This window comes from Pholcus phalangioides, unplaced genomic scaffold, assembly GCF_987345545.1.
Source record: "Pholcus phalangioides strain wild (caught in Gottingen) unplaced genomic scaffold, Ppha-v1.0 ptg000022l_1, whole genome shotgun sequence".
NCBI lineage: Eukaryota > Metazoa > Arthropoda > Arachnida > Araneae > Pholcidae > Pholcus > Pholcus phalangioides.
In genome coordinates this window covers 32,142,436-32,157,389 of record NW_028301615.1, presented here as the reverse complement: position 1 = coordinate 32,157,389, position 14,954 = coordinate 32,142,436, and the positions used below count along the sequence as shown (strand labels likewise).

The 14,954-nt window shown below is 35.2% G+C and overlaps 1 protein-coding gene across 1 annotated transcript in view; it reads left to right on the top strand.

The window, feature by feature from the left end:
* Cad96Cb (protocadherin Fat 4-like Cad96Ca) overlaps positions 1–14,954 on the top strand; it is a 113,027-nt gene that overhangs the window by 72,278 nt on the left and 25,795 nt on the right. Inside the window, exons 6-8 of the mRNA XM_089249600.1 lie at positions 1,184–1,291; positions 1,389–1,490; positions 2,646–2,771. Of these exons, the coding sequence (XP_089105726.1) occupies positions 1,184–1,291; positions 1,389–1,490; positions 2,646–2,771 (336 nt within the window). The remainder of the gene's footprint in view (positions 1–1,183; positions 1,292–1,388; positions 1,491–2,645; positions 2,772–14,954) is intronic.

Sequence of the window (14,954 nt, the reverse complement as noted above, 5' to 3'; positions counted from 1 at the left end):
ATAATAATTTAAGAATTTTAGAGAAAATAATTGTAGTTTTCGAAAAGCAAATTAATGCAAAATTGATGAAAGAGCTTATTTCATAATTGATGAAAATTTACAATTAATGAAAGAGTAATTCCACGGTATCTTAGAAATAGTTTCTTAATTATTGAAAGAAATTGTTCCATAATTGATGTAAGTTTACAATTTATGAAAAAATAATCCCAGGATCACTGGGAGAAATAGCTTCTTTTCACGAATATTTTTGGATTGTAACACAAAACTTATTTCAGGATTGCTGGAAGAAATCATTTCACAATCGATGGGAGAAATCATTTCACAATCGATGGAAGAAATCATTTCATAATCGATGGAAGAAATTATTTCACAATTGATAAAAATTTATTTTATTAATCGAGGAACAATTCTCCAGAATTTCTGAAAAATAATTTCAGAACTATTGAAAGAAATTGTTCCATAGTTGATAGAAATTCATAATTAATGGAAAAATATAATTCCAGATTTTCTGAAAGAAGTAGTTTCAGAATTAATAAAAGAAATCGAAAAAAAAATTCAGAATCGGTTGATAAAAAATTTCAAAATTAATCGAAATTGATAATTAATGAAAAAAAACCAATTTCAAAGTAATAAATTTGTGCAATAATTTGGGGTGCTAATTTAAATCAGGGTCCCGTTGGCCGATCCGAATAGAGACCACGGTACATGACATCGAGTCTTTGTGTGTCTGGATAAAGTCCAAAACTGGGGGGGGGGAGGGGTAAAAGGGGCAACTGCCCCTGGTGGAGGATTTTAGGCGGGAACAAAAAATGTCATGATAAAATCATGGAATTTTACGGGGGGGGGGGGAGAGCGACAAAACCATGTTTGTCATCTCACAAAAATTCTAGTCAATGTCATAGTTCATTTTCTGGTGTGCATTCCACCTTAAAATTTTAAATACCTCAGGCAGGTGTCCAGCTGGCTCAGTGAAAAGTTTCAATTTTGTCCACAATGTCCAAGAGGTTGATTGCTGTAAATTTACATTTCTGTATATTAATACCGATTATCAATAGCTTCAATAATGACCCAATGCATGTTAATGTCTCAACACGCATAAATACATTAAAGCTTTTATAGCGCACAGGATGTGACACTTTTTAAACCATTTTCGATGATAGTTTTTCCTCTGTTTCCCATTAAGGTGACCGTCGTCGGCTCAACTGTGATACAAGGAATCAAGGCAGTTGATAAGGACCAGTATGGTCCATTCAGCACTGTCGAATATAAACTAATGGCTGGCCCATACTCCGTAAGTCTCAAAGCAGTATACACTATTAATTAGCATTTTCATGCTTATTATGTTTGTAAACAGATATTCAAAAATTCAATTTTTTTTTTCATTTCAGAGATTACTATCCTTTGAGAATAGCCTGGATGGCCATCTTATATTGGCCGAACCCTTGGATTATGAAACTCTCATGAATTTCACTGTGACCATCATTGCACAGGTATGAGTATATCAAAGTGCGTTTCAATTGGCACTTTTTCTTACCTCTTGGTCAAATACTGAGTTAAACCAAGGATCCACTGTGATATTTCATAGTCACTCACCATATTTCCATTGCAATTCGTTCCATAGTCATCTTCGGTAACATTCTGCGAAAAAGCAAGGTTCCACGATCCACCTTCTGAAAGCCAAAACGGCATGCGTCTCGTTGGGTGGAATGGTTATTCTCAACCTGAAGCCATATGGCCCTCTTGTAGTCCTGGGATATTCCATAGGGCCACAGGTGAAGACTAAGTGGAGGGAGAGAGAGTCCTTACAGGGGGTTAAAGGGGCTCTGCGAGAGCTGTGACGAAAAAATTCAGATGTGAAGAAATGAAATTTTTTGTTGGAATATGGTGGGAAAAGGCATGAATACTTCCAGAATCCGGCAGAGCTGTCACCAAAAACTGGGACATCGTAACTGATGGGCTCATCAATGAATGATGTTCCGGGAGGAGCTGATATCCAAGAAATTCTCTCCATTTTCGAGAGTAAATATGCGTGCGAGCTGTTACTTCCAGTTGAGTGCGGAAATCCAGAACATGATTTTGTCCGGGGGGGGGGGGTGGAGAGGTATGTGTTGCCGCCATCCATAGACCCTCCCCTCCTTCCCCAAAGAGATTCCAGCAGAGCTGTCCATAAAACCAGGACCATCTTAGCGCATGGGCTCATTCGAGTATGGTTCAGAGCCTCGTTTTTATATGTGGGGGGGGGGGGGGTTTACATGATAACATCTGGTACCGTGATTTTCAGAAGACAGTATTAAAAAATGTAAGCTGTTACTTTTAGCCCCGTCTCCAGAAACATCACTTTACCTGGTTTTTAGACGGCCCTACACAGGAACCCCGCTTTCAAGAGGGAAGCTAACTATGCTCTATCCCAGAAGGTCCTGAAACCAACCTTTATATATAAAATTTTTATTTTAAACTTACTCAAAAAATCAATAAGTAGAAACTGTCTCACTCTTTGGCTAAAAGTGGGAGCTTCTGGATAAGAAAAGGGCCGTAGGTGGGAAAAAGGTTAAGAAACACTTTAAGCAAGAACATTTGTTTTCCTCTCTCTCTCTCTCTTCTTGTACGTGACAAGTCAGGCACTCATTCCTCGTCGTTTTTTCTAGGATCAAGGCGAGCCTCCACAACGAACCGAAACGACCCTCACGGTTTGGGTCCAAGACGCAGATGACCAGAATCCTAAGTTTCTCGCAGAAAGGTACACTGCTGTTCTACCAGAAAGACCCAGGCCGGTAAGGAGAAATTCAATTTTGCCATTTATAATTCATATCGTTAAAACTAACCCAAAAAGTTAGTTCAATATTATGGAGGGCCATAAATCTTAGAACAGAACAAAACATTTGTTAAACTTCAGGTCAGTAGAGCGAAATTGTCGACTTCCTTAACGAATATATTGTTTGGTTTTTCTTACTCTACCACCAGAAACGTTATGTGTTCACGTCACAGGAATAATTATAATATATTTTCAAACAGTGACCGTAACGAAAACTAGAACGATTTGAATGTATGGACACATAGCATATTCTTGACATAGGAAGTAACGCCCTTTCCCTGTGTTAAGAAAATGAATGGCGTCTTGTGTCACAAAAGATTTCTTGGAGCGTGTGACAGTAATAAAAAAAATGAAAATCAGGCTTCTATATAAAATCTTTTATTCGCAATTTCTTTTGCAATTCCGATTTATTTGGATGACTTTGAAGTAATTTGTATCGGCCGTTTTTATCCTGTTTCTCGACTATGCAAATTTGTGCGTACCCACCTGCGTATCCTTCTGTAAGTGTTGCAAAACAGGTTGACTTCTCTGCAAGGTACATAATCTCGCCCACGTTTATTGTGGAAGTGGTCTTTATATAAATAAGAAAAAAGAGAGGGTTGATATATTATGTATAAAACATGCACTCTTTGATTTCTTTTTTTCTTCTTCTTTGATTATAAATGTTTGAGAAGTCTTTTGTTGGCAATTGGAGCGATGACCCCGTCTTATTCTTAGGCGTGGTGGTGATGATGATGCACCTACAAAATGGATGTTACTTTAAATGTTTTTTCTTCTAGGTGAGGAAAAGTCCCGAATCATAACAATAAGCTATTAAGGAACGAGAAAGTTTTCTCTAAATACACTATTATACCCCGATTATTAAGACCCAGAAAGATCCAAACATTAGTGTTAGGATCTCACTTGTGTTTATTATTGTTTCGAATTTTCGACCAAAATTTTCCGTTTTACTCGTAAGTCTCGTGAAAAGCCCCTTATCTTTCGTTTGTGTGAAATCGGGTCATTCCATTAATTTTCATTTAAGTTTTACAATGTTTGACCTAAGTGTATTCTATCCGTAGTTTGCATTTATATTTATCAATGTTCTCGTTATTAGGAACTTTTAACACCTTTGTGTAGTCAAATACTATAGGCCACCATGTCCAACACACCCCGCCCCCATCATACAGTTTGCATGCGGCATAAAATTGCAATCCTTCATTGACACAATGAACGAAATAGTATTTGTAATTTTGATTCAAACTTTCAAAAAATACCTTTTTTCCTGCGAAACTGCTGAACTCGGAAGCAGTTTTTCGGAACTTTTTTCTGAAATTTAGTTTTGTCTCTCAAAGATAGTTCCAAAAAAATTCACTACCAAAATACTGATTTAAAAAAAAAAATTCTTCTGGAATATTTGCGAAAAAAATTTGAATCTGAAATTATTTTTTAGAAAATTTGTTTATAAAATATTTATTTCAAATTTTCTTTGAAAATTTACTTTTTAAATATGGTTTCAAATAAGTTCTCACTAAAATGCTGTTAAAAAAATTTACCTCTGGACTATTTATAAAAAAAAATTATTTTGGTTCTTAAAATTTTTGCTTCTAAAACATCATTTTAAAAAAACAAAACAAATTACTTCTAAAATATTTGGAAAACAAATTTGTTTCTAAAATATTGTTATTGCTAATCAGAATATTGTTTCGAAATTCCTACTAAAATATTTATAAAACAAAATGTGTTTTTTTTATTATTTATAAAAAATGTGCTTTTCTAAAATATTTATAAAGGTAAACACTTTAAAACATTATTTAAAAGACATTTGCTTCTAAAATATTGTTTAAAAAATTTACTTCCAAAATATTGTTTAAAAAATTTACTTCCAAAATATTGTTTAAAAAATTTACTTCCAAAATATTTATGAAAAATTTGCTCCTTTAATATTTATAAAAACTTTGCTTCTAAAATATTGTGAAAAAAATGTATTGTACTAAAATATTTTCAAAAATATATAATAATTAAAATATTATATCACTTAAATATGATTTTAACAAAATTGTTATTTGGAAAGGATCATTCTTATTCAAATATCGTTGAAAAATGTTATTGTTTCGGAATGTTATTGTTGTAGATTTGTTAAAATGTTGTTTTCACTAAAATAATAATTAAAATTTATTTAATAAAAAATGTAATTCAATAACCATTGGTAAAATACTTTAAAAAAAATTATTATGCTAATTTAAAAAGTATTATAGACAGATTTTGTTTCAAGCTAGTTAAAGAGATTAATACGCATTGACATCAATCACATCTGCCATGTTAGTTCAATGAATAAAATTATATTGATGCCATTATGTTAATATACGTCTGTCTCTTCAAAAGGACGAACGGATACGTCTTGTTGATCATTTATTATTCATTTTTCCCTGGTGAAATACACAAAACTGAACGTTTTCCTTTGAAAAGCCAAATCATAGACGGCAGTGACAGATAACCATCTATTTATCTCATAGATATGGCCGCTGATAGGAACATATAAAAAAGAAAAAAACCAGCAGCGGGTCAGAAATTTTTGTAAACATGCCGACTTCCAAAATAAGAAAACGCTTTTATTTTGATACGCTTGAAGTAAAATACAGAGCAATCATTCTTTTAGGATGGTCTCATCTGTGAAAAACCAGACAAGAACTTTATTTATTCATTTTTTTTTTCAAAGTTCGATTCCAATTGATCAATTTCAGTCTAGTCGTAGTTCTTATTTTTATTTACTGTCTCGTATAATGCCTGAGATAGCAATCAGCCGATTACTAAATAATAGTATGTGTACTTTGATGAATCACGATGATGAGTCAGTGTGTCTTTCAGAAGTCACCTCAGTTCTGGGTATGAAAATAATAATAATTTAGAACCCGTTTTTTAGGTTCAATTGAAAAGTTGGGGCCATTAGTAGAGAATGAAACAAAAACTCTGGCCATTTAGTAGAGAAATGGACCACTTATTTCGGCTCTTAAAATCATGTAAATAATATTAGAAATATATTGTTAATTTAGGTTGTCAAACATTTACAAAAATAAACATATAGCTATGTATACAAAGCGGTATAAAACATATTCAAAATCTCGTTTTGGCGGAAGATAAGTTATTAATTAAATTTGAGTAAATTTAATTAATATGATATAAATAATGATAAGTGAAGTAGAAATAGTTTTAAATAATTGTAATAAAATAATAGATATGGCACACAATCACGTTTAAAGTCATTATTGGAATAATTTTCTGCAAATAATCAGTTTCAATGAATATTATTTGAGAATGTCATTATCATCAACAGTGTGGTTTTATGAACAGTTCCTGAGGGAAATATTATTTGTAAATTCATCTATTTATTTATCGTTTGAAATTTATTAATTTGTGTGTGTGTTCATTGAGATAGACCGCTTTTTTTCAGCCCAATACATCAAGGAACCACATATTTTTTTGGATGTTATGCCGAGGTGAACTGGGAAAGAAAATTCCCCTGGTCTTCACCGGGAATTGAACCCCAGGTCCTCTTGTGAATCGGGAAACCATGCTACCATCTACACTACTAGAGACACGATCCTGCCTTCCGTAGAATGCTTGCCGATTTGCAAGAGGGCCTGGGTCCGTGTCCCGGCGGAGACCAGATGGCTTATTTCCGAGTTCACCTCGGCAAAATATCCAGGAAATATGTGTTTCCTTGTTTTATTTATTTTTTCAAATTGATTTGCTTATTTTTTCAAATTGATTTGCTTATTTTTTCAAATTGATTTGCTTATTTTTTCAAATTGATTTGCTTATTTTTTCAAATTGATTTGCTTATTTTTTCAAATTGATTTGCTTATTTTTTCAAATTGATTTGCTTATTTTTTCAAATTGATTTGCTTATTTTTTCAAATTGATTTGCTTATTTTTTCAAATTGATTTGCTTATTTTTTCAAATTGATTTGCTTATTTTTTCAAATTGATTTGCTTATTTTTTCAAATTGATTTGCTTATTTTTTCAAATTGATTTGCTTATTTTTTCAAATTGATTTGCTTATTTTTTCAAATTGATTGATATTTAAATATTGTTCAAGATTTTCTACGATTGAAATAGTGTTTAAAAACATACTTTTGTTAGAATATTGTTCAAGACTGTTATTAAATATGGATCAATACTATGGATAAAATATTTTTCATTACTAATATTAAAACATTGTTAAATACTATCATTAAAATATTGCAAAAAATTCGTGTAAAGAAATTATTAACAAGAAATTCAAATTATTAACGGACTTCAAAATTGAATATTGAAATTTATGAGTTTGAAAAATTACAGTTACAAAAGTATTGTTTCAGAAAATTTTGCACTAAAGTATTTAAAAAAAAATTAGAGTTGTATATAAGAATAAGATTTAAAAAAATCATTGTTAAAAATTTATAAGTTATTTCTCATAAAACATTATCTGTAAAAAACAATTATAAATAATTAATATTTCCATCAAAATATTTTTACAGATATTCATTGTTAGGGACCGTTCAAGTATTACGTCATCATCTATGGGGGGGGGGGTGTTCCGAAATGCTGACTTTTGATGACAAGTGGGGGGGGTGTTCGATAATGCTTACGTCATCAACCACCCTTTATGAAAATATGAGTTAGGTTGCTGACAGGGGGGAGAGGGGGGGGGGGTCAGCGTTTTGCTGACAAGGAGGTGGGGGGTCAAAAATTGCTAAAAATTTGCTTACGTAATACTAGAACGGCCCCTTACTAAAGTATTGTTTTTGAAAAAATGTTTTGGTTTTGAGAAATTTTTTATATGAAAACAGAAAACAAATTAATTATTTGAACTGGAAAGCAAAAAATATGAACTATGACAATTTCAAAAAGAAATTTTCAAAATAAATCGAAGAATTCAAAAATGAAAAATTAAAAAAAAGAAAAATTCAAAAATGAAAAATTAGAAAAAAGAAAAATTCAAAAATTCAAAATTAAAAAAGGAATTCAAAAATGAATAAAGTCATAGCCAATGTCTAGGTTTCTCATCAGGGGTGAAACCCTGACATTGGCTTAACACAGAACGTTTCTGGGAGCATTTTCTGGCCTTCATAACCTAAATAGATGCTCGTTACCCCCGACGTTCTGCTGTAGTACCATTGAATTCAAAATCAGAAAATAGCCAAACATATGTTTTTTGTCAAGTTGGAGTTGCAGTCAATAAAAAATAAAAAATATATTAAATAGATGCAGAAGATGCAAGTACATACCATGTGCTAGTCCTAGTTGTGGGGATAAAATTCGAAGTGAACAGTTAAAGTTATTGGTGTGAGGAGGAATTAACCTTGGACTTACTTCCTCCTCAGGGTCATTTTGAGCATTTTTTAAAGTGAAACTATACCGCCACTTCGGATGGTTGATGAGATGAAGGCCGCATTAGCACTTAGAGGACACCCTGTGTACTCATGAAAGAACACACACAAAAAAAGACATATTTATATTTGCACTTTGCAGTGATCGTAAAGATTAACTTCAGCTAAGCATACGCAAAATGGTCAAATTCCAAAAACGTGAATTTCTTGCAATGTATAACAACGAAAAAGATCAATAATATTTAGAAAAATAAATAAACAAATTTTGACAATATTCAAACTATATTTTTACCGAAATTTTTTTCGAAAAAATTATTTTCGCAACAACATTATTTTAAAAAAAAGTGTTGTCACTAAAATTTTTGCAACCAATATTGGTATTTTTTATAATTAATTATAAATAAATTATAAATTATTTATAATCAGTTCTTTTGATAACCGAATAATCTCATTCAAGAATACGAATTTTATATGTGGGACATCTTGAATACGTCCGCGCAGTTCCGAAAATTCCATAATCACTTGATGCATCCACATTCTTGTCAAAAAAATCGAGAAATCAAAATGTGTGGTTAACCGAGTTCCCGCTCTTCTATTTGTTTATACCAGGCATCTGTAACCCGTTGCTCGCGAGCGAGCACCACGGTGCTCCCTGAAGCACCCAGAGTGCTCGATGCTCGTGTTCGATTTCGTGCTCGCGAGTACTTGATCAACGTTCCAATTGAACACTTTGTACTAATTGCATTCAAGGCATAATTAGTCCGAAGTTGTATGTCAAACTCGCCGTAAGGGTGCTCTTCTTTTCATGATGGGCACTGGCAGTGCTCGCGACTAGAAAAAGGTTAAAGACCTCTGGTTTATACCATCAGAAAATTGTAATGTTAAGGCGACCGTTGCCTTCGAGGTACTTTTTTTAAAAAGAAAGGTCATTTTGGTTAAAACAAATGTGGTTTTGCTTTGGATGTGGTATAAAATTAAAAAAATAAATAGCATTTCATAACTATTTTGAAAAAAAAAACCATTTTACTGCTAATTTTACATATGGAATTAGCTTATACATGCAGTACTTCTGCCAGACATTGTACACTAAAAATTACTGCTTGTATCAACATGTTCTTCACACATGTTATTGCTATGAGATTGTTCTGTGCATTGAACTAAACTTTTCAGAATGCTATGAAAAACTTTTGAGATATGTATTTTTCGTAAAAAATACTTCATATTATCAATCCAAAATCATGTAAATCAAAAAAGTTTCAAACACATCGCTTAGTTCTTAGTTCATTGCACAGCCAAAGAGCTGTTTAAAATGCAGTGGGAAAATTTCATAGAGATGTATTGCAAATGCGTGAAAAAATCCAAGTTTTTCGTGAAGTGAAAACGCAAAAACCACAAATCTTCAGAAAACGCATTTGAAGACTTCATTTTCAGAAGATTTCATTTTGAGACTAACAGTATTAAATTCGTTTTACTTAATTCTCGTAATTACTTTGCTTCTGTATATTGTAGGGATGAAAATGAAGCAGTTTTGGATTTTAGAACTACTTTCAAATGAATACTTAAGAATGATTTAAAAACTTTTTTGTGAAATCAGCCATTTGAAGACAGTCAGTCACCTTAATCTCTATTCAGTATTGTTTCGATCCCATTATTCAAAATAATGAAATTCTTTGGAACGCGCATTTAAGGAACTTAACGGAGATGGCGAATCTCCACATACATAAAAAAATCTCTACTAACTACTTTCATGGTGCTCATTAATTTAAAAAATCATCCATTCTTCGTGAACATCACTCCCGTTGTCTTAATGTAGCTTAATAATACAATCAATCATCCAAATGGATTCGATACGAACTTGTTTTCAATTCGTAGAACAAGATTCCACTTATCCCCGCGTTGTAAAGAAAAATAATAATGACGGTAAATGTGGCCGTCAATCACCTTTACAAAAGCACTCCAGAGTGATTCGAGTTCGGAAACTGGCCCAAGCAAAACCATAATTATTAGCCACTTCGGACTAATTGACGCAATTATCAGACTAGGCATCAGATTCTACAATTATTATTGTCATTATTACTACTCTGATTCCGTGGTTGGTCGATGAATGTCCACAATTGAAAAGTCATTAAGGTTTTATTTTATTTCGTAGCTGTTGTGTTACCCCCCCCCCTCCCCCAGCACTTCATTAAATGGTGTATTTGCTCATCGTGGAGGTAATTGAAATTCGATTAATGAGTTAATGGATTAAAGCTCCTGGTTTGAAACAAAAGAATCACTGTGTAAATGTTGGCGTTTGATGTCATTTGGGCTGACAACCAATCTATTGTGCCATTATTGTGCCTTGAAAGACTTCCGCCTATCCCTTGATTAATATACAATTGATTGAAAATTTATCACACACCTGGCACACGCAATTACCAAGTACATATTTCGACAAGATTTCTGAAATTTGACAGGTATCTCTCTCTGAAATTTCCAGCAGAATTGCAATATTTTATGAACTTTAATGTTACTAAATTATGATTAAATTTGAATGAATCGAAATTTTTTATTTTAGCAGGATTTTGTGAGTTGTAGTCTCAACTCTGAGGATAAAATCTCTTATAAATTCGCTACCAAGGAAAAAAATACTGTCATTCTAAAATTAAATTTTATAGTCCATGGATTCAAAGAAAAATTTATTTGAAAAATTAGTTACTGATATCAATTAAAAATTCAATGCCGTTTGAATTTTCTCACCCGAATTTGATTATCATATACCTTCACTACAATTATATGTATTGCCACCGGAAGTTAAAATACTGTGGAACGCTGCTAATCCAAATTGATTGGGACCCGAGACAACTTCGGTTGAGCGAAAAACTCGTATAATCGGTTTTCATTTTCTAAACATTTTCCCCCATCTAATGACACTAAATATCCGTATATGTGCTACACTTGAATTAAAAACCTCATAAAATTCCGTTTTGTCAAGTCCATCTTAACTAAGGAACCCGAGGCCAAAAATAAATACGTTTCGAGTCTCAATTTTTTCAACTTCTGTAAAAAGTGTCTTTCAATGATTTAACACTTTCTTTCTTTTGAACAGAACTTCGGCCTATGGTCTTTCATGGGCAATTTACTACCGCATGGGTTGTGCCGGAAGTGTGCTTTTGTGCACCTAACAGTCTGTCTGAGTGCTCATCTGGTGTGTGGGTGAAGTTTTAGTGCTGCTATCTATTTTTTCAAACTGAGAACGAAATTTGGTTATTGAATATTTGTATCGTTGTAGGCCTGTTTCACGCTATGGCGAGACTTTTCGTTCGGGGAAACAGTTTCTGGGGCAGTGACTCTCAACCAGGGGCCCTTGCGGTCCTGAAATATTTTAGGAGATCACGAGTGAAAAGATATATTGAAAAGGGCCTTGACAGGTTCTTAATGAGCCCGTAGAGAGCTATAAACAAATTCGGATATGAAAAAATACATGCGTGAAATATTATGGGCGAAAGTGGGGGTTACTTTCAGAATTCATCAGAACTTTCCATAAAAGCCTTTTTGCGTATGGGCCTGTAGTGTTCTGTAGCGCGTCTCTCAGTTGACAACCTTGACGAAACAATATGGTATAAGGCTTGAGAGCATAAGAAGAAGAAAAGCCTCAGGAGACCGAAGGTTGCAAAAACAAAAGGGGACATTCGAAAATAAACAGGGAGAGAGAGGGTGTGAAAAAGCGATCGAGTAGGATCGTCGTCTCATGTTAATGTTCTTATTTTATTTTTTTTTAATTAATAAATTTCTGTTTATGCTTGTCATCATGAGTGCTCACTATTCAAAGAACATAAGGTCACTACATTGGCGCAGTCGGTAGGATAGTGAGCAATAGATCGGACAATATTTAACGGAAAAACTTTCGTCGTGAGAAGGCGACGCGAAGAGAACTTTTGTCGTGAGGAGACGATACGAAGAGCACTTGAAGAGTGTTGGAAGAACGAAGGAAAAGTGCGGTGAGTGTTTTTTTTCATAAGAAAATTCGCTGGTTTTCTTTTCTTTGAGAGAATCATGGCTTTCTTAGCCAGAGGCAAAAAAGAGGACTTACAGCAAGTCGCTGCGGAAATGGGGCTTGAAAATGTTATGCAGATGAAAGTATTTCAACTCAAATCCGCAATAATGGAGGCAGAATGCTATGACAAAGAGTTCATCGAACAGTTTCTGAACACCGTAATTGAGGAGAGAAAACGGACAGAGATGGAAGCAAGCGAGGAGAGAAAACGGAAAGAGATGGAAGCAAGTGAGGAGAGAAAACGGAAAGAGATGGAAGCAAGTGAGGAGAGAAAACGGATGGAAGCTAGTGAGGAGAGAAAACGGAAAGAGATGGAAGCTAGTGAGGAGAGACGAATGGAGTTCGAACTCAAAAAAATGCAACTAGAAAATGAAAGGATTCGCATCAGCGCGGCAGGTGAATCCCCGATTAACTCAATGGCAAGGCCAAGGATAGAGCTACAGAACATTTTGCAAAAGTTCGATCCGAAGAGCAACGAGATTAGCCTCTACCTGGTGCTGTTTGAAAGGCAAGCGAAAAGAGCCGAAATAAAAAGGGAACTTTGGGTTTCATATCTGATTGGACTATTACCTTATGATGTGGCGCAAGTCATTGCTAGAGAAAATGAAGAGACAACAGATGACTATGACCAAGTCAAATCCATTTTGCTTAAGAGATATAAGCTTACTCCCGAGAGGTTTCGACAGATGTTCACGAAGCATAGTAAACGATCGGAAGCAACGTGGTGTGATTTTGCTTATGAACTCAGAAACTTCTTCACTGAATGGATCCGAGGCCTGGAGATTACCACGGTTGAAGAACTGTCTGATTTGATTATTACGGATCAGATAAAACGCAAAGTACCGTCAGAGATTCGAGATCATTTTATTGACGAGTGGTCTCAATTCAAGCGACCCGACATCCTTGCTAATAAGTTGGATGACTATGAGAACGTCAGGGCAGACATCGGCGAGGATAAGAAAGCTTTCTCCGGAGAAGAAAAGTCATTGTTACAGCAACAACACTTCAGTTATAGAGAGGGACGAGGAACATCGACAAGAACAGCATATCAACCACCAACTCGGAAATATCATAGCAATAAGGACTGGAACAAAACCGAAAACACGATTATCAGAAAAACTCCAAAGGAGTGTTACATCTGTGGACAGAACCATTTCGCTCGAGATTGTGACCGAAGATATAAGGCTAACACAAAAGAGAAATCGGAAGATAATGTGTTGATCGCAGAAATTCGATCGGAATTATTTAATTCCAGTGAATCGAGTCTGGATTTGAACCCTTTACGTTATGCTGACATTTGCGTAGATGATAGAAAAATCAGAAGCTTAGTGGATTCTGGTTGTCAAATCCCAGTGATTCATTCTGACTGTATACAGGGACCAATAACTAAGAAAGGGAAAATCATCTTAGCGAGTGCATTTGGAGAAAGAATTGAAGCATCCCTTGTGAATATCAGTGCTTCGCTGGAAATAGGAAATAACGAAGATTTTTGTAAACCTGTTGAAATTCTCGCTGCAGTAACAGATAAAATTCGAGAACAATGCATTATTCCACCAAACGTACATGGACTACTTTGCGAGTCCGCAGACACCGAAGAAGGGCGATTGTCCTTCCCCACTATAAGGGAATATCACAAGCCTCCTGCGACAGAGCGAAGGGAGAAGGGCGTGAGTGTGAATATTGAAGAGGACAAGATGTCATCTCTACCCGAGGACAAATACAAAAGACAGACTGAGCTGGTGGATGACCTGGCTGAGCATTTCGACACCACCAAAATCTGCGAAATCAAACGCGAGAAGGTTGGAGAAATTCACCATCTCAGTACAACCAAGAGCCGAAGCAAATCTGAGTGCACCCTACAAATGGAATTGGATCTAAGAAGGATCATAGCGGAAGCTCGTGATTATGACGAAATGGCATACTTGTGGACATCTTGGAGAGACGTCACTGATAAATCCGTCAGGAAATATTTCTGGGAATTTGAGAAGCTCAGCAACGAAACCGCGAAGCTTAATGACTTTGAAAACACCATATCCATGTTTCGGGATAGCTACGAATGTGACATACTCGAAGACGCCATATCTAAGCTGTGGAATCAGGTGAAACCGCCGTACAAGCAACTCCCCGTTGATGTCCAGTGCATGACCAGGAACTGCTATGGTAGCGACAAGATTCAAGAATGCGGACCCGTACCGGCGTATATTTTAGAGGACATGTGGACCCAGCAATGGGGTAGCAATATGGACCACGTGAAGCAATTGACCGAGAAGCCATCGGTGGACGTCGCTCCGGCATCAAAAGCGGAAAATATAACGGTGCTGGAAGTGAAGACGGCTGAAGAGTTTTTCACTTCACTGAGATTGAAGCCGATGACGAAGGTCTTCTGGAAGATGTCTATATTCGACAGATCCAAAGGCAAGAAGATAGTTTGCCACGCGTCTGTCCACGAATTGTCCAATGGATTGGACTTCTGGATCAAAATGTTCGCAGACAGAACCGAGGATGATTTCATCACTATTCACCATGAGATGGGACACATTCAGTTTTTCATACAGTACGAGCATCTGCCACACGTTTTCCGGGGCGGAACGAATCCTGGTTTCCACGAGGACATCCTCGTCCTGCTGTTGATAAAGGGCTTCGACATAAAACACGAGGGTTTAATCACGTTGATGTCCGACGTAATGCGGTCGTTTCTGAACATCGACGTGAACGTGCTGATCCATGCCAATCGGTCCGACGAGTTGACGTCCG